The sequence below is a fragment of the Petromyzon marinus genome, chromosome 30 (genome assembly GCF_048934315.1).
Source record: "Petromyzon marinus isolate PM22_M1 ecotype Great Lakes invasive population chromosome 30, UKy_Petmar_22M1.pri1.0, whole genome shotgun sequence".
In the NCBI taxonomy this organism is placed as follows: domain Eukaryota; kingdom Metazoa; phylum Chordata; class Hyperoartia; order Petromyzontiformes; family Petromyzontidae; genus Petromyzon; species Petromyzon marinus.
Window position 1 is genome coordinate 13,337,553 of NC_133696.1, and position 20,874 is coordinate 13,358,426.

Genomic DNA, 20,874 nt, shown 5'->3' on the forward strand with positions numbered 1-20,874 from the left:
ACCAAGGAGCCCTCGCCCCCTCCCATAGTCCCGCCCACTCCCACAAGAGCTCCGCTCCTGCCGCCGCCTCCACATGCGCGCCCCACGCCTCTTGCTGCCCACGCTTTGCCGCCGCCTCGCTGCGTCTCGCCCCGCGCCGCCGCCGCCGCTGCCTCCCAGCGCGCCTGCGCGCCGCGAGCTTCACGCGGCGCCGCACCCCGCCATGGCGCTGAGCCGCTTCGCGTACACGCGCGGCTTCGAGCGCGAGGACGCGTGCCTGCCCGACACGTGGGTGGTGGTGCGGCTCGACGGGAGATCCTTCCGCAAGTAGGGCGCACTGTACCCCCTCCACACGCACACTCAGGGCTCAACAACCACCACGGCACCGCAAAGACAAAGAGCCCTCGTGTAGCTTTAACAGACTGTTGGGACAAGTGCTCTGCGAGCGAGTAGCACCTTTGAAGGCGGGGGGGGGGGCACGGCACACGAAGGGGTGAGTGGCCGAGTCAACCTAGGAGAGGCCCGTGACAGGTTCCGATAATAGTCGCTGGGGTTGGCCGTGAGCGGGAATCGAACTCCCACATCAACACAACAACACCCCCATTCGCCACGAAGTAGCGGGACATCACCACGGCGGTTGTGCCAGGCGAGGTCGTACGTCTTGAGAGTACGTCAAGTGCCGAAAGCTCGCTGCTGGCAGAAGGTCCCGGGACACACCCTGTCACCCACCCACTCATTCACACCCACTCATTCACACCCACTCATTCACACCCACTCATTCACACCCACTCATTCACACCCACTCATTCACACCCACTCATTCACACCCACTCATTCACACCCACTCATTCACACCCACTCATTCACACCCACTCATTCACACCCACTCATTCACACCCACTCATTCACACCCACTCATTCACACCCACTCATTCACACCCACTCATTCACACCCACTCATTCACACCCACTCATTCACACCCACTCATTCACACCCACTCATTCACACCCACTCATTCACACCCACTCATTCACACCCACTCATTCACACCCACTCATTCACACCCACTCATTCACACCCACTCATTCACACCCACTCATTCACACCCACTCATTCACACCCACTCATTCACACCCACTCATTCACACCCACTCATTCACACCCACTCATTCACACCCACTCATTCACACCCACTCATTCACACCCACTCATTCACACCCACTCATTCACACCCACTCATTCACACCCACTCATTCACACCCACTCATTCACACCCACTCATTCACACCCACTCATTCACACCCACTCATTCACACCCACTCATTCACACCCACTCATTCACACCCACTCATTCACACCCACTCATTCACTTCCACTCTTAACCAGCCTCACTCAACCACCCATCCATCAACCCATTCGCTCACCTATTCAACCACCCACTCGCTCAGCCACTCGCTCACCCATCCACCTACCCACTCACCACACTGCGGGTGCTACTGTAGGCCTTTTCTGTTTTTCCCATCCCGTCGTCACTCATCCCAAGCTCAATGCAGTCCTTGCTCGGGTTCAAAAACGCATTCAGCCTTACCGATTGCCACTTTGGGAGTGCTGTTTGTTGCCGGCCCCTTTGACGTGCTGGGCCTGTGCTCAGCAACTGTGTTAAACAACCAACACGCGCTGCTCTCAAGAGCCTCCACCGCGTGCCGAGTTGTCGCAGCAACCCAGCGGGCGATGTTGCTGCTGCTGCTGTGATCCCAATTAGTCCTTGGGCCAGACCACAAATCGGTACCACCCAAGTTGGAAAAACTTAAATGGTGCCATTTTATTTGTTACACCAACAGAAGTTAAATAATACATGATAACCTTTCCACCTGATGATGATTGCTTGTGTTGCAGTCGACACGTCGTGAAAATTCTTTGTTTTATATTTTTATTATTTTATTGTTTCCCTTCTACGTGACTTTACTGAAAGAACCAAGAATATATATCTGTTCAGTAAACATATCTAAAGTGCTAACTTTACCCTCAATATATTGTTAATGTACCTGTTAAGATTAGTTAAGGCCAGGTACTACAGGCAAAAATGATTTTTGTTCAGTTTGTCAATTTTGATATTTTGCTTCTATAAATTGTAAACTTAATAACATGCACACAATTATTAAATTCATTAAAACGAACTGTTTTGTAAATAGTTTTTACGATTTTTTATGATCTTCGCCAAATCAAGCCTTAAATTAGCGTTTTTTTAGCATCTTTCATCGCAATTACTACAGCAGTGTATACTGACTGGTGGTACTTGCTATGATTACAGTAGTGCATACTGTGCTGGTACCTGCTATGATTCCAGCAGTGCATACTGACTGTGGTGGTACCTGCTATCATTACAGTCGTACATCCTGACTATAGCAGTATATATTGACTCTATAGCACAAAGTACTCACCTGATAGTGACGTGGTGAGGCCTAGTCCCGTGCAGAGCCCCCAGCCTCGCCTAGATTGCCCAGCCGGCAGGCTGGGGGCTGGGCTGCTATCCCAGCCACCCTCCCCACCATCCCCCCACCTGCGCTACAATAATACTATCTAAGCGCTATTATATTAGTATTTACTGACCCTAAAGTAGTAAGTGGACACTTTGGGGTGGGGTGAGGGGAGAAGAGGACATGACATTTTGATGAATTTACCTCAGCGTTGTGTATTTTTTTTGCATTTTGAACGCGTTGCTAGGGGCAACCATGGGGCAGCTTTAGCGGCGCGAGGAAATACATAATGAAAAATAGCACTCAGTTGTTAATTTTTCTACTTTAAAGTTGACGGATGGGAAAACGGAATAGCGCTGGCTCACCACGGGGCTTATGGCGTGGTACCTGGCTACTTTAAAAAATATAAACCCCATGGTTTGCGGGCCAAATCCTTCGCAAGTTGTGTCCACACAGACAGACAGACAGACGGACGGACAGACAGACAAAAAATGCCATTTATCGGTAAGATTACATGTGTCATTGACTAGGTATATGTGAATGTCAATGTTTATAATATTCAAGAAGTTCCTTACCTCACGATGGTATTCCTTATTATCCTGTATTTTCATTGTGATTTGAACCAATAAAGACCAGTTTGTGACCTAACTGGCTTTGGTCTAGGTAGTTTTTCAGTAATAATGCCCATTTCATCGTTCCATACGCCTGTGCTAAGGTATGGGTATAAAAGTCATGGTAACTACAGTTAAGCTGCCACTCCGCAAAGGTTATAATATCAGAATATGTCCCACACACAGGGAGGATTACAAAAATCATTACTAGGCTTTGCCACCTCAGGTTGTACCAATAAGTGATTGTTTTGGTCTGAGCCCATGGACTAAATTGAGTGATTTGCAGGTTACAGGTGTCTCCCATACCTGCTGTCAACCCCTTATCAGTGCTGCCTGCCTTATTGCAGTGTTGTTCCCCAATACGGAGGCACACACTCTGGACTGGGAGGCAACACTGTTATTTAACAACTTTCCTAGCAGGTAACACTGAACGTAACTTGGGTTCTATAGTAGGTGATGTGGCTAACTATGTGAATAGCAAATTAACTCTAGACGAAGACCCGGAGACGATGAGACACGGGAGCCAGGCTTGATTCCACAGACGAGCCCAGAACACTCTCGGGTCTGCCCCTTTATGCTCCCGAGTGTGGCCTCGCTCCGCCTTCGGCCATGCCCCCTTCAAGACCTTTCCCGAATTATCTCGACCGAGCATCACGTGCCCCACTCAGGCTACCACGCCCTTCCTTGCCCTCTCTCACACCATCACCAGGACCTTGCCCCCTAGGGCTGGCTGACATGCCATACTTTGGTGCTCGAGAGAGGCTCCAGACGCACAATTGCACTCCTGTAACAGTAGCTGGCGCGAAGACCCTAGTGACACCATTTACGTCACTACATTATTTCAGACCAATTCAGACCTGATTGGTCACCCCGTGCCCCTTATAAATCTGAACGTTCATCCTACCAAGTCCCATTACAAGGGAGTAATACAAATAAACACATTTTTGTGCCCGTATTAAAATAGCAGTACGCCGTATGGACCTGAAAACTCAATTAGCTTGTACAATAATACGTGTAAACCGTATGGGTTGACAGGTATGGGTGACCTTCGATTAGCGAAAGTGGGATGCGTTCTTCAAAAAAACACGGGTGCAACAAAAACGGTCTGTTCTCGTGTAACGCGGTAGGGGCGTTCCTGAAGAACACCGCGTTATGGAAAAATCACGTCATAATATATAATGTAGGGCAAAGCACAGTCCGCAATAACACGATGCGTATGCAGGCCGAACAAGGAATGAGGCATGTGGGTAGCGTCTAGAAACATCCAGCAGCATCGCACCTTGTGTGATGATGCTATGCTTAGGCAGCTGTACAACCGCTTATTCCTACTCACGCGCCGTAGTTCTCTTCATTCAATCGCGTTACAGGGACTCCTCTACTTTTGAACGAGTTAGGTTCCAGAGGTCTGTTTCGTAAGTCGATTTGTTCGTAAATCCAACTTTACTCCTGTCAATTCCAAAAATGTTGTACGGCATGTACACTAAACACGGGGAATGGCTTTAAAAGTTGTATAATCTCCTGTAGATGTAGATAGCACTTGTTCTTCATGTTCTGCAGATGTAGATGTCACTACCGCCATCTATTGTGCGGTGGTTGAACTTTCGACTCTCGGTCCGAACAGGCAACTGGACATACGGACAGGTTTGTTCGTATCTCTGAAAGTTTGTAAGTCGAATGTTTGTAAGTAGAGGAGTCACCGTATATCCAATTCGCGTTATATCCAATTAGCGTTATGAAAACACACTTCATATGAGAACAGACTATCGTAAATTCGAATAGCTTTTTCCATTAATTTAATACGAAAAATTATGGATGCGTTTCCCGCAGTCATTCCAACTCAACTCCTAACCTAAAAATTTCCACCAATATCACTTTTCCCAAAACAAAAATAACGTAAATATTCAAACGATTTAATAATAACTTAAAACTAAAATAATTAACGTTTTCAATGAACTGATCAAAAGATACCGTAACGCTGTCACGAATGGATGAAGCAGCCTCCTGTGCGTTTCATGTTTGGTGATGTCACGACGCGTGCCATAGTGAAATTTCATTAACACGGAAATAAGATTTTATTAATCAAACAGTGTCCGTAATTTGTCAATTGCGTTCACGCAAAATTTCGTGAACTGCAAATCGTTGGTAAATCGAGGTGTAGCTGTTATTTCTCAGCATTGGGATATTTGGACAAAACCAGTTACTTTTTTTTAGATATCGGAAGAAACCCAAGAATTCAGACGAGCAACCCATGCAGAACAAACAAAGAAGGGCGTGGGTTCGATTCTTAAACTCGGGTGCGTTTCTGCATGGCTTTTGTTCTCCCGATGTTTAACTGTGGGAGAACCCGGAAGAGAGAGACACACACGGAACGGCGATGCTGACATGGCTTGTGTCGGCGGTGTCTGCTCCACGATGCAGGTTCGCTGAGGACCACGGGTTCGTGAAGCCCAACGACGCCCGTGGGCTGCGCCTCATGGCGCACTGCGCGGCGCACGTGGTCACGGAGCTGGACGACCTCATCCTGGCCTACGGGCAGAGTGACGAGTTCAGCTTCGTGTTCCACCGCAAAACCAACTGGTTCAAGCGAAGGGCCAGGTAACCACCACCATCACCGTCGTCACTCTTGCCTCACAGTCAGGGCCATCCATAGGGGGATGCGGGGCCTGGGAAAATCACACTGTGCGCCCTTCCCCCGACGCCTTCAAAATAAACCAGAAGTATTACATCTAACACTGTGACGTCGAAGCACGCCCCCCCCCCCAAAACGCGGGGCCCGGGGCAGCCACCCTGATTTGCCGTACCTTAAGGATGGCTCTGCTCACAGCAGAAAGGCCTCGGTTTGATTCCTGAATCGGCCGCCTTCCTGTGTGCAGTTTGTATGTTCTTTCTCCCTCTGGTTAAGTGGCAGTACAGTAAATCTCCGTTTAAAACGCGTGGCGTTCACACTACACATTTTAGCTTGAACGCGATTTTTCTTTTATTGGAACGTTTTCCACTTAACGCGTACCGTGCCTGCTATAACACGAGTCTAGAGCGTGACGGACAACTTTTCTGAACAGCGTGGGTATTGGCAGCATTGTTCGGTGATTCTGGGAGCTGGTCCTGTAGTACTGATGTGTGCTGTGATACATGGCACACCTTCCTGTTCCTCAGTCTTTGTTCTGGCATCTTTGTGTGTGAAGTGTCATCTCACTCCCTTATCTTTTCACTCGCCATATCTTTCACACACTTAATATTTAAACGACTATTACACATAGCATATGTATAGCAAATATACATAAACACAGCACATTAAAAATAAACATGTGAAACAGTGGGCTGTCAAATAAAAACAATAAAATTATGGGCTGGAACAGCACCCCTACCTTTGCCATTATTCCTTATGGGAAAATAACTCCTGCTTAAAGCAAATTCGTTTTACATGCTAATTTTCAGGAATGCAACCCCCACGCTTAACATGGACTTTGAAGTCTAAATAGTGTTGAGTCTTTCCTGGGTAAACAAGAATTGTAATAACAATATAAATAACGTAACGGAAATATCATGGGACCTTTTTTTGTCAATGTCAAAGTATTAAAAATAAGAATAGGTTTTTACCCTTTCTGGCAATAAAACAGGAGGTGTTAAGATGCCCAAACACCAAATAGATACCTTTTGTAGGCCAATCAGTTTCAAAGACAATGCATTTTTATCAGAGCATGTTTTATTTGCATGTTCACCACAAGTATGTGTGGTTAATGCAGACTTGATTTATTGCAAAATATATCTATTTGGTGTTTGAACGTCATAGCACCTGTTTTATTGCCAGAAAGGGTAAAACATATTATTTTTCATAACTTAACGGAAATACGTGTCTCTCTGTGTCGTCCCGCGGCAGTAAGTTCATGACGCAGGTGGCTTCGCTCTTCTCCTCGGCGTTCGTCTTCTACTGGGACAAGTTCTTCGCGCCGGAGCGGCTCCTCTACCCCCCAGCCTTCGACGGCCGCGTTGTGCTCTACCCCACAGAGCGGCATCTGCGGGACTATCTGAGCTGGCGCCAGGCCGACTGTGAGCACAAACTCCTCCATGGGAATCTGCCTCCTGATATAACCTTTGCTCTTGAATTACACCTCAAGAGTAATTCTAGTAGTTCAATTGACAACTTGAGACTGGATATCCTTGTTAAATGTTGTATCATAGGAAATAAGCTTAAAGGGTTGTGTAAAGGGAGGGAGGGTACGATTGCATCCTCCTTATGGAAACGTGTTTAAGATCATTTGGCTGCTATAAATGTGAACATGATAAGCCACTTTGCTGAGCTATCATTTATGGCTAGGTTGCTTCTGAAACAGAGCTATATAACTCAGCGGGCCTTACCTGGTGAAATTAAAACGTTTATATTTTAGTTTATAGTTTTATGTGCGGCTCCAAGTAGAACCACGGAGGGATTCTCAAGTCGGTGATTCTCAATCTCCACCCCCCCTCCTCCTTCAATGGGGCAGGCCACATTAACAACCTCTACAACACCGTGTTCTGGGCGCTGGTGCAGAACGGGGGCCTCACCACTACCCAAGCCCAGGAACGGCTCAAGGTGAAGTCTGGGGCTGTCACCCACGTGTGTGCAATTGACAAATATCTCCACGTCTTGCCTCTGCACGTGCTGGCAGCGTGAATGCGTCGGTGAAACTCCTTTTCGCACTCCCCTTACTCTCACGTTTCTCATGGTCATAATCACCTCATGCGGTTGTTTGGTGCATTCACAGCTGACGGTGGCGGCGGACAAGAATGAAATCTTGTTTTCAGAGTTCGGTATCAACTACAACAAGGAGCCGTTGCAGTTCCGCAAGGGAACTACCATCATCTGGGAGAAGGTGCTCGCACGCAGGCCAATCCCATACGCGCGCCGAGAACATGCAGAACGCTGGCCGCTTATCGAGTTACTCAATGTTTTCGCGGCTATCACAGGGCGTTAGCATGGTTGGCGACGTACAGTGCGAAAGAAGTTGAACATACATACTAATATCGGAAGAAAGACCGTGCCAGACAGCCGCAGAAGCGGATCTGAAAGCGCGCGATGCACTGACCGTCTTTGTTCGATGGTTCGCCAAAAACCACTGCAAGGATGACCAGAGTTTGTGTGATGGTTTATGCTCTTTGATGAGATCAGCAAGTTGTTTATACAGAGTGTGAACCTCACCCAGGTTATTTCCAGTCAAAATCTACACTTTTTTATATATAAACTAGCGGGAAGTACCCAGCGTTGCCCGGGCGAAAAAGACAACCACACATACATCGACTTACAGACATGGGCCCACACAAACACATCGACCCACACACACACATGCATTGACTCGCACACACACGCATACATACTCACACACACATCGACCTACACGCACACACATATGGACTTGCACAGGCACACATTGACTAACACACACATGGACTTACACACACATGGACCCACGCACACACATCAACTTACACACATCGACTCACACACGCACATAGAGCCACACACATATCCACTTACACGCAGACATCGACGTACACACACAGCGACTCACACACACACACACATAGACTGACACACACACATGGACTTACACACAGACAAACATCGACTTACACACACACAAACACATCGACTTGCACACACACACATCTACTTATACACACACGATGAACGTACACACACAAACATCGACTCACACACACACATCAACTCACACACGCACACACATACAGCGACTCACACACACATCGAGCTACACACACATCGACCCACATACACACAGCGACTGACACACACACATGGACTTACACACACACACTCATATATCGACTTGCACACATCGAATTTCAAAAACACACACACACATCGACTCACACATGGATGTACACGCACACATAATTTTTTTTTTATTTTCACTTACACACATGGACTCGCACACACACATGGACCTACACACACACAAAGAAATGTACTTAAACACTCACATGGAGCCAAGCACACACATCGACTGACACACACACGTCGACTGACACACACACATATCGACTCATGCACACACACAGACTTACACACACACATCGACTTATACACACGCATGAACGTACACACACAAACATCGACTCACACACACACACATCAACTCACACATGGGCATCGACTCCCACACACATCGACGCAGACACGCACATCGACGCAGACACGCACACATGGACTTAGACACACACTCACACACACACATTATTATTGTAAAAATGACTAACTTAACTGTTAAATATTTGTTGTCTACACACACACACCACGCACACACATTGACTAATACACACACATCGACTGACAACACACAAATACATCAACCCACACGCACACATATCGTATCGACTTGCACACACATACACAGCGACTCACACACATCCACTTACACACACAGATATGGACTTACACACAGCGACTCATACACACATCCATCTACACACACAAACATCGACTTACACACACACATGGACTTACACACACACGGACTCACACATACACATGGACTTACGCACGCATATATATCGACTTACACACACATCGACTCACACACACATACATAAACACACACACATAGATAAACACACACGCATAGATAAACACACACACACATAGATAAACACACACACACATAGATAAACACACACACATAGATAAACACACACAACAACAACAACCGCCATTCGCCACTAAGTGGCGGTGACGTCACCACGACGCTTGTGCCAGGCTATGTGCACCGTGAGGCCACGTGAAGTGTCGAACGCCCGCTGGCAGGAGGTCACTGGGCAGACCCAGGTGCCACGGGTCGACTGACTGAGATGACTGGCTGATGCACCACCTGTGCCCCCTACTGTGCCAACCTGCTGTGCTGTAGCCACCCGGCGCTCCGCTCGTTGTTGTGAGCGTCGCTCCTCCGCCCTCCGTTGTTGTTGGAGGGCGACTGCCTCCAACTGCCCAGTAGCATCCTTCACGAGCCTCCTCCACAGAGGCCGATCTTGACACCGCTGGTACCAGTCATCGGCAAGTCCACTCAGCTCCACGTCCTCCTGTACCACATCACTCCATCTCTTCTCTAGCCCGTGCCGCGCCCGCTTAGCCCCCTCAATCCGGCCAAACAAAAGCTGTTTCGGCATGCGGTGGCTGGGCATGCGGGCTACATGACCCAGCCATCGCAGCCTTGCCTGCCGGAGGAGCTCACCGATGGGACCCTGCCCAGATCTTTCAAGGATTTGTGAGCTCCTCACACAATCCAGTCTGGTTAAACCCAGGATGGATCGTAGGCAGGCCAGCCTAAATGTTTCTAACCGGCGAAGATGTTCCATTAGGGGGGTCCACGTTTCGCAAGCGTAGAGAAGGGAGGGAATGACCGTTGCCGAGAAGACCTGAAGCTTAGTGCGGAGCGACAGACCAGGTAGCTTCCACACAGCGTTACGCAACCGATGAAAAGATATTGCCGCTCGACTGATTCGGAGTGAGACCTCTGCTGTTAAACTGGAGCCAGTCATAAGCACATTGCCCAGGTATGGGAAACTCTCCACTCTCTCCACAACTGCCCCATCACCGATTGGGAGTTGTGGGGGTGGAGTGTCCGATGGTACAAAATACCCAGGCAGGTGCTTAGTTTTGGTGGGGCTGATGGTAAGGCCCCACCTCTTAGTGGCACGCTCCAGTCTCAGCAGCAGCATCTCCAACTCCTCCTCTGACTGAGCAGCTATTACCAAATCATCAGCATACATAACGTGGTTGAGCAATAGGGAGCCATCCCTTGACCGCACCCGGGCATCGATTAGCCTCCCATTATATCTGTACCATATGGAGATTCCCCCGGTACAGCTATTGAAGGCTTCACGAACTACGTGGTCAAAATAGATGTTAAATAATGTGGGAGCCAGAGGACATCCCTGTCGCACCCCAAGGTGTACAGGGAATGGCTCTGACTCCCGGCCACGTAGTTTTACCCGGGCCCGCTCACCATCATGAAGGTCCTTAATGATCGTGAGCAGAGGGTCAGGTACTCCAAAAGCACGAAGAACGACCCAGAGCCCAGGCCTACTGATGGTATCATAGGCCTTGACCAGGTCAATAAAGCAGAGATGTAGGTCTTGTTGGAATTCCCTACACCTCTGCTGTAGCAGACGGACAGAAAATATGGCATCTGTGCAGGACCGCCCTTTCCTGAAACCGCATTGGGGCTCCGCAAGCCTCTCCTCAGCGTGCCTGGCAAGGCGATGCTGAATAATCCTTGCCAGGACCTTTCCCGGCACACTTAGGAGTGAGATGCCCCTGTAGTTGTTACAGTCTGTGCGGTCCCCCTTCTTAAAAAGGGGGACCACCAGGGCATCCTTCCAATCCTGCGGAACCCGTCCAGTGGTCCAGACTGTTGTTATGATGTCATATAGGGCAGTCTGTGCACAAACGCCACCCTCCCTCAGCATTTCGCTTGGGAGATCATCTCTGCCCGCTGCCTTTCCTGGTCTCAGACTCCGGATCACCTTCAATACTTCCTCAGCAGATGGCACCTCAGCCAGCCACTCACAGGGGGTGACTTCTTCCAATATTTGAGGCACCGCAGCCTCAGCAGGGTCATCCTCACTTTGTGCCACGATGTTTTCCTGGCTGAGGGATTTTCCCTCCCCCAGGACCTCACAGAAATGCTCAGCAAATCTGCGAACCTGTTCCTGGGGGTCGGAGATTGGATCACCGTTTTTTCCCCTAATGATGGTAATAGGTGTGGCGCTGCAGGTTACTTTTTTGATGGAGTTAAATAGAGATTTGTGATCACGGGCCACTGAGGCAGACTCCATCTCCTCAGCAACCCGCGACCACCACCCATCCTTGCAGCGCCTCACGGCTCTCCGAACCTCCGAGCGAAGGCTGCGGTAAGCCTCCTCATTCTCTGACGTGGGATTCTGTAGCCGATGACAGTGGGCCTGTCGCTTTTTCTCAACCATCCTGAACACCTCCTCTGTCAGTCAGGGTCTCTGGGGAGGTCTCGACCGCGTACCCAAAGCAGCCATTGCAGCTGCATGAGTCACAGTCCTAAACCTCGCCCATTTACCCTCGACATCAGGAGGAGTCGGGGACGATGCCAATCCCAGCCGCAAGCGATGATGAAATTCTCGCTTGCAACTTTCATCAGATAACTGAGACCAGGCCACTTTATGTTGGAATGGGGTCCTGGGTGTACACCCACCACTGGAGTGGAAGAATGGCAGGCGCATCTTACAGATGACTAGTCGATGGTCAGAGGGCAGATCAGCTCCACGGTAGGTCCTGGTGTCAAGGACATGGGCTCGCATTCGCTGGTCCGTCACTATGTAGTCCAGCAGATGTTCTTGCTTGGACCCGGCATGCATCCATGATGTTGTGTGGATGCGCCGATGCCGGAACAGCGTGTTGGTAATTACAAGCCCATGGGCTGCACAAAAATCTAGCAGCCTCCTACCGTTGTTATTGAGCTGATCTGGCCCATGCCCTCCAATCACTCCAGACCAGGTGCCAGTATCATGACCAACTCGGGCATTGAAGTCATCCAACATGATGACTCTATCCCGAGGGGCCACTTTAGCCAGCACCTGTGACAGGAGGTCATAGAAGGCATCTGACTCATCGGCTTTGCCTGCATCCCTCCACGGATGTTCATCTTCGGTGGGGGCATAAGTAACCACGACCACCATTCCTCGCCTCCGGTTGATGGGAAGGCGAGCCCAAAGTAGCCTGGGGCTTACAGCTTCCCACACCTCACCGCCACGCTCCCACGCCCACTTCATTCTTTTGTTCAAAAGAAGACCCACACCCTGTTGTTTGGCAGTCTGCTGCCCCGAGTAGAGAACTGTCCACCCCTCATGGTGGCAGGAGCCAGAGCCGGTCCACCGGACCTCCTGAATGCCGCATAGATCCAGGCGGTACCGGTCCAGCTCCCGACAGAGGAGTGGCAGCCTCTCCTCTGCAGTGAGCGTTCGAACATTCCACGTGGCCACCCATAGTGGCTTTTCGTTGTTTCTGGAGGAGCCCCGAGGGTGGAGATTCAATCTCCTGGCTCCGCCAATTGGGGTTTGGCCAGGAGACGTCATAGACGCCTGGCCCCCCGGGGCCTCCGGCACAAGCTTATTAGTTACATATTTCAGTTTAATTCGTGGTTTCGTGGTAATTAATTGAAGGTGGAGGGGTTACCAGCCCCTCGCACCCGTCCAGAGCCCCCGTTTAGCCCCTGTGGTGGACACATATGCCATGAGGGGAGGAGCCAATCAAAATTGGATCTCCCCCCACAGCACTGTCCACGACAGAGTTGCCCGTCCGGCACCGCGAAGAGGTAGAGGGTTGTTTTGCCGGACTCACACACATGGACTCACACACATCGACTTGCACACGCACATATCGACGTACACACACACATGGACTGACACACGTACAGCGAGTCACACACACACATGGACTATAACACACACTTGGACTTACACTGACACAAGTGTAAATTAAATGTAAACAAAGTTAAAATAGTTCTTGACAAAGTCCTGCTCGCAACAGGAAAGTTTGTGGGGAAAAATACACAATGGCTGTACTTTGTTGTCTTAAGGAAATGAAATAGAACAGTTGGTATGCAGGGGACAAAAGCCTGTTACATAGTGTTAAAAAAATTAGCACGAGCGAAAGTGTACAAACTCATAATAGTTTGTGACGTAAAGTCCTGCTCACAAGAGGAAAGTTTGCATGACAAAAGACAATGGTTGTACTTTGTTGTCTTAAGGAAATGAAATGTAACAGTTAGTACCCAGGGGAAAAAGTGTGTTAGATAGTGTATATTACCGAAGGAACCAAAGAGTATCGTGTATATTTACTGCCATAAAACATTGGTTAATGTCTACGATGTATTATGAAAGAGCAGTAATATTAATGAGAGAAATAAGATAGACATATGTTTGAAAGGAGCTGTAATTCCGTGTGTTACCTTGCGCAGTGTCCACACGAAAGATAAATGCCCCCTCACCCCCCACCGAACGCGTATGACTTGGTAGGGGCCCTCCCTCCCACCGAACGCGCGTGAGTTGGTATGGTCGAGCACGTGCTATGTAATAAATAAGTAACGGAAAACAGCACTGAATCGCTAATTAAACTACTTTAAAGGTGACGGACACGAAATCGGAATAGCGCTGGCTCAGCACAGGGCTTATGGCGTGCTACGTGGCTACTTTTAAAAAATGTATACCCCACAATTTGTGAGACAAATCCTTCGCAAGTTTCGGTCACACACACGGACAGACAAAACAATGACATAGGTAAGATGAGCTGACCAAAATGTCCTCTTCTCAGCAGGTGGTCTCCGGACACCAACTAAAGGAGACTGAAGCCGCTTCCCATGGGGAAGCCGACCCAGGGAAAGGAGGTGTCATTGAGAAGGAATGCAGTGGCAGTCGAGACCTTGTGGACAGGTCTGCGGATGAGCCCACGGCAGAGGGCAGTCCTGAACAGCGGCGGGAGCGCCCTTTGGGAAGCGGTGATCGTGTCGGCGAGGTGGAGGAGTCCGTGTCTGCGAAGCGACCGAGCGATGGTGAGCCAGCGGCGAGTTACGGCGTGGACGTTGAACCAAATGCTGCATCCGATTCTGCGAGCCGGTGTGCGACTCCGGAAACCCCAACAGAGGGAAGGCGTGCCTCGCGGAAGGCCAAGGGAACGGACAAAAGGCAGGAACAGCAGCGCAAGGTGGTGATGCTACACGAAGACATCATTGGGGATTCTTTCTGGGAAAAGCACCCAGATATCCTCGCAGACTTTTCAATAAAAAATAGTAAAAGCCTCACGCTTACAAAAGTAACCAACTGAGGAAAAGTTCGACCGTAAAGATCAACAACAATACATTATGGAACAGCTTCATTATTCGGTCAGGAAAATTTATTATTTTTATTAAAAAAAAGTTTGTCGGCTTTATTCTTATCTTTGGACATTGTGGCTCTGCTCTTCACGCAGCACGACTGCTGATGCAAAAGATTTCCACTGTTTTATTTCACAAACTGTATCTTGACAGCTCATACACCAACAACCCAGCAGGCCAATCGAGGAGCATGGTTCACTTTGTTCTATTATCCACAGGTTTCCCATCTCCAGCAGGAATAGATACCCATATGGACGGCAGAGTGCCAGCGCAGTGGTTACACTCGTGCCTCACAGCAATAAGTTCCTGGGTTCAATTCTTGGCTCGCGTGCCTTGCTGTGTGAAGTTTGTTCTCCCCCTATTCAGTATGGGTTTCCTCCAGGTTATCTAGTTTCCTCCCAAAGCTAAAAATAAACATACCATGCAACTGGGTTTGACCAAACATCCCAATGCTGAAAAAATACCTCAATTGGGATTACACGCAGCAGAAAACATCGCTCACTACTGCGAAAAACCTGGCATGACCCTCCTGAAAAGTCTTGACTCAGGCCTTCCTGCGTATACGAGTGCACGGTTCATGGCTATGTTGTTCAGTGACCAGGACACAGGGTTTCAAAGCCAAACCGCGGTTTATTATGACATTTCTTTAAGGCGGCTGGCAAAGGAAAACATGTTTTAGTGTACCACCATTGATAAGAACTCCCAGTGAGAAAAATAGGCCCCTCAGGAGAACAGTCCCCTCTTAGAAGACAACAATCTGAGCACTCACGCGACACAAGCATCACGCGACACAAGCATCGCGCGACACAAGCATCGCGCCGCAGTCACGCACCACGTGTTGTTTTGCCCCAGCCCTGAGCATGCCGGTTGCTCTGGATCGACAGTCTCATTATGTTCACCACGCATCTCCTCAGCTCCGATTGCCTCTTGCTGCCTGACCCAGGTCCCCTGACTTTGAAGTATTCGCCAACCTTCAACACCAAATGCTAGAAGCTACTTGGCACAATACTTGTCTATTCGTCTTCTGTTCCAGTCAATTACACTTATATATTTATAGCAGATGGCCCCATCTCTTAAGTCAAAGCTGTTATAAAATAAGAGTTGACCCAAGTATCGGGATGTTTTCCCACTGCTCCTTGGAACAGCAGCAGCACCACCTGCATTGATTTGACCGCAGCGACCTCTGCACTGCAGAGGCAAACCTCCATGTATGTGGGATTTCCCCCAGACAAAGCTGATGAGCACCTGTTATTTGTATTCTTCATATATGGCCGGAGGTGTTAACGGTGGCAAGTTGGCACAGTCCTGCCTCATAGCAAGGGGTTCCTCTGGGTTCGATTACCAACTTGAGCACATTTATGTGTGGAGTAATTTTTTTTATTAACAAACGTGTTTGTATCTTCATTGCACTAACTAGTACAAGTTTCAGCACTTAATGGTTTTTATTTTAAACATTTTGTTTACCTTTGCATCTTACCGTTTAGCGAAAGTTTTCCTGATAAATCAGACTTGTCTTGGTGGTTTTTGATCGCCACGTTTAGCAAAACGAATATAAATTGCGCATGCCTTTCCTTGTCTAGGTATCAAAATATTATTTTGGGCCAGATTTGAGAGGCTAGACTCTTTCAAAACGGAAATGAAAGCCAGTGTTTGAGCGTAGAACTATGCGAGGGACAGGCTGAGGCAGGGGCCAGGCCGGCGGGGAGGCCGAATGGATGCGAAATCGTGACAGGATCATCGCCACGGTGACGCGCAGCTCGTTGAGGGCAAAGTTCTGGCCAATGCAGTTTCTGCAGAGAAAGAAGTCGGGAGCAATGAGCACTCAATATACAGTGGAACATAAACAATGCGGCCTTTAGTGCAATTGTGAACGATAAGGTATGTACCGACAGTCAAAGGCCATTACACTGACAAACGTGTGTTGAATACAGCTCTCTTAAAGCGGTGCATTGCTTAGTTGCTTGTGCTGTAAATGGCATGACAGAAAACAGGTGTGTTATGATTTAAACAATCAGAATAGCAAATAAACCAACAGCGCAATACTTGGGAAGTGACAAGTCTTGACTAACATTTGGCACTTTCCAACCCTTCCCAGCTCAGGTTGACTTAATGCACGAGCTCTCCGTCTGTGTGTAGCATTGGGTCATGATAATCTAAGTGAAATATTTGTTTCAAGTTGTTTAGCTTGTCGGGACTCGGCATATAGAAACTACAGATTTAATTTCCCCTCGCATGTCTTAACCATGCTGCGATAATTCCACAAATTTGGTTGACCATTGATCCTGCGCTCACTGATTCTCACTTATTGTTCGGTCACCGATAATCACTGTCATGTCATGAACGTTAGACTTTGATGCCCATGTCAAGCACTCATTCTGGCAGATTGACTCTTCCCTCTCAGCTGTATTGTGTTCATCCACTCCATTGTAGGACAACTCTTCTCTTCCCGCTTCTTTCCTTGCACTGCTCTACTTTGGAACTCCCTCCAATCAATTTTTTTCCAAGTCGCTGTCATCACCTCCCCTTTGCTTCGGCTGATTTGCACCAACGGGATCAAACTCACTTTTGCCATGGTTCCTGTAACCTTGCTCCCAGAATCAAGTTGTTTATTTGGATTTCATACAATCAAGTTGTTTCATACAGATCGCCCAGGGGTGCAACTATGGGGGTATGCAGCGTTATGCGACGCATTGGGGCCGAGTCAGCCACAAGGGGGGCCCGAATCAACAGATAAACAAGTAAAAACATGTTAAGCAAAATGAAAAATATATAATTAAAAATTACCTGCGGTCTTGACCATTGACCCAAGCCTGATTAATGCATCTGGCTATCATATCGATAGAGCAGCATCAATTTTCACGATCCACCCCCTTTGAGGAAATCATAGACCGACGGGGCCGGCATGAATGCAAGACGCACAATAACTTAATTGTGAGTTACCTTCAAATATATTTTTTTATAAATACTGTCACTGTGAGACTGTCTTTCTCTAAACCCAATACACGGTGCAACTAAAATTAGATAGTTATAGCCTACATATTGGACACGGGGTAAAAAAAATCCGTAGCTATTCCAGTAAAAGTGAGTCGGGAGACAGGAGGGGGGCCCCACAGTGGTATCTTGCCATAGCCACCCCGTTGAAATAGGTGTTTGCTCTCCCTGGTGGTGCGGCAGTGGTGACACTCGTGCCTCACAGCAAGAGGACCTGGTTTCGATTCCTGACGTGGGTGCTCCTCTCTGAGGAGTTTGTTCTCTCCTTGTTCTGCGTGGGTGTCCTTCGGGTTCTCAAATCCCCCTCCCAAATAGCAAAAAAAAATACAATGTAATAGGTATTGGTCAAACGCCCAATACTAAAAATTGCCTGCAAATTACTTTCAGATTACACAGCAACATTGCCTCATCATGCGGAAAACCTAGCAGGACTGTCCATAAAAAGTGTCTTGAGACTCAGGAATTCCTGGATAAACGAGCGGAATAATCTGGAAGCCAAGCATAAATATTCCTTGTTGTGGGCCGGTTTTTATAGGAGGCATTTAGGCCCGTGCCCAGCATCTGTAATAGAGATGCATGTTCGTGTAAACCTATGAAGCCCGCGTGTCTACGCGTGACTAACCGTGGTCCAGCAGAGAATGGAATAAAGGCGTACGGATGTCTGTGTGCGGAATTCTCCGGAGAAAACCGCAGCGGATCAAAAACCTACAGAAGCATCCACGCACATGACACACTTGCATGTGAGCACAAACACAACTCATCTCCTGATAGGTAAGTTCGGTGTGATATAAGTGAGTACTGCTGCTGAGCCCCACCTTTCGGGTGTCAACATTGTGCGAAGATAAGCGTGTTGACTTGACGGCCTCGAATTACGAATTTTACCAAACATGAGGGTTTTCCAATATAAGAAAAGAGACTTAAAATATTTCAAAACTGTCGGCATGATCTTAGAACAACCTGAATCGTGATTGGAAACTACATATGGTATTTCAATAGGCACATACAGATGTTTGTATATAATTAACACAGCGGGGCACTGCCATACATACCTCAGGATCCTTCCAGAATTCCTCATTTCTATGAATGCAGAAGATGCTGACGCCGACCCGCATCCCTGCGTCGTACACACACACACATCACCTCGCTGTGCATCGCCACGACGAGACACGGCATCGCTCATCGCAAGACATCGGCTGAGACTGCGTGTGCAGAGCGTTGTAGGGAGATGAGCGGTGGCGCAGCGGTTAGCGCGCTGTGTTACGGAACTGGCGAACCGGGACCGAATCCCGCTCACGGCCAGCACCAGTAACGATTATTTGAACCGGTCCTGGGGCTCCCCTAGGTCGACTCAGCATTAAATGAGTACCTTGTGCGCTTTGTCAACATCGCCACTGGAGAGATAAAGGCGACCAGGCGTGGTGCTGGCGAGCCACCCCCTGCTGTGCCGTGCCGGCTTTCATTAGGTGCTCGCTAACAGCACTTGCTTCTATAGTCGGTGAAGGCTACATGGGGATTCTTTGTCTAGGGAGATGGCAGTGCAACGATAAGGTGATAATCTTATATAGAACTATATGGCTGCTTAATCCAAGGCACTTTACAAGATGATAGTGGTTCAAATAAAGAGTGGGGTTATTAAAAGTGGTGGTTTAGTTATGGTGACAGGACAGCTGAGAGTGGTTAAGGAAGGGTAGTGATAGGGGTTGTCGTAGGGGTTGGCCTGGTCGTAGCTGGGGGGCAGGGAGTAGCAGTCGGATGGGCTAGGGAGGGTTCTCGGGGAAGTACGAAAGCAGGTTAGAGTGAAGATCATTGCTGTGTGCTGCAGTGGGAGGTTTTTTTTCACAGTGAAGATGAGTCAGAAAGGAAAAGGAACAAGAGAGCGAGACTGGGGACTGGGCGAGGGGGCACAGAGAGGGACAGACAGGGACCGTAGAAGACGGGATGGGACAGACATAAGCAAGGTGCGAAAGAAGTTCAACGTACACAAGATAATGTGGGGCCAAGACCATGGAGGGATTTAAACACTAGACCAAGGATTGGCAACAAAAATAACAAGAGCCATTTATTTTTCCAATTCGGTAAAACTCAATTTGAAAAGGAGCGATGCAATGTGAATACGAGACGGCGGTCGTTAATAAAATCACATCACGTGGTTTATTAAATCACGTCACTTGGTTTATTACGCCGACCGCATGCATGACCGCGTGCTCCAGTCAGCTCCGGAGCTGACCCCTGTACTCGACCTCAGCCACAAAATACATCAACCGAAAATAATAACTGAATGAACAAATCCTTCTGTTGGAGTGGAGTCTGGGAGTACAGATGCTCACAGCGGCGCAATGTCACTGCAGGTCGGAGATCTATGTGTAGTGTTCGATTTCACTCGGACAACTTTTGTCTTTCTTCGAACACCGCTTTATTTACAACTCTCAACATTTTACAGTATCCATGTCGCCACGGCTCGCTCGCCGTGCTTCACTCGACTCGCTCGCCACCTTGGTCTCTCCACTCCCCACGATTACTTCGCTTACTCCGCCACTAACTTCTTCGTCTCCGCTCTTCGCTATCACCGTCACTATGCTCTCTCCACCGCTAACTACTTCGTCTCTATATTCTTAGTTTTTTCGGTAAAGTCACGTTGAAGAGAAACAACAAAATAACAAAATATATATAAAACAATAAAAATTCTCACGACGTTTCGACCATAACTCAAACGGTCATCATCAGATGACCGTTTGAGTTATGGTCGAAACGTCGTGAGAATTTTTATTGTTTTATATATATTTTGTTATTTTGTTGTTTCTCTTCAACGTGACTTTACCGAAAAAACTAAGAATATGAATTACTGCAGTCACGAAAGCTTTAAATCAAAATTTACTTCGTCTCTGTTCACCGCTATCACCGTCACTATGCTCTCTCCACCG

At 48.3% G+C, this 20,874-nt stretch overlaps 2 protein-coding genes across 10 annotated transcripts in view; one reads left to right on the forward strand and one right to left on the reverse strand.

Moving 5' to 3' along the window:
• The first annotated feature begins 22 nt into the window (after positions 1–22).
• THG1L (tRNA-histidine guanylyltransferase 1 like) lies at positions 23–15,018 on the forward strand. 3 transcript variants are annotated; one of them, XM_032963605.2, is made up of 6 exons: positions 23–306; positions 5,487–5,663; positions 6,946–7,115; positions 7,550–7,638; positions 7,811–7,918; positions 14,404–15,018. In XM_032963605.2, exons 1-6 carry the CDS (start codon positions 74–76, stop codon positions 14,911–14,913), a joined length of 1,287 nt encoding a protein of 428 aa, XP_032819496.1. In that variant the 5' UTR covers positions 23–73; the 3' UTR covers positions 14,914–15,018. The 3 variants fall into 3 exon arrangements, with proteins under 3 accessions (XP_032819496.1, XP_032819497.1, XP_075926894.1); XM_032963606.2 differs by having other exon boundaries at positions 14,407–15,018; XM_076070779.1 differs by lacking the exon at positions 23–306 and adding an exon at positions 663–682.
• Positions 15,019–15,572: 554 nt separating this feature from the next.
• Positions 15,573–20,874, reverse strand: part of LOC116947632 (cytochrome P450 4B1-like) — a 33,901-nt gene continuing 28,599 nt past the window's right edge. For all 7 annotated transcript variants that reach the window (XM_076070775.1, XM_076070778.1, XM_032963604.2 and 4 more), the window contains 3 exons: positions 19,003–19,067; positions 18,576–18,658; positions 15,573–16,752 (listed from right to left, as the gene is read on the reverse strand). In XM_076070775.1, coding sequence (XP_075926890.1) covers positions 16,578–16,752; positions 18,576–18,658; positions 19,003–19,067 — 323 coding nt within the window. In that variant the 3' untranslated portion in view covers positions 15,573–16,577. The remainder of the gene's footprint in view (positions 16,753–18,575; positions 18,659–19,002; positions 19,068–20,874) is intronic.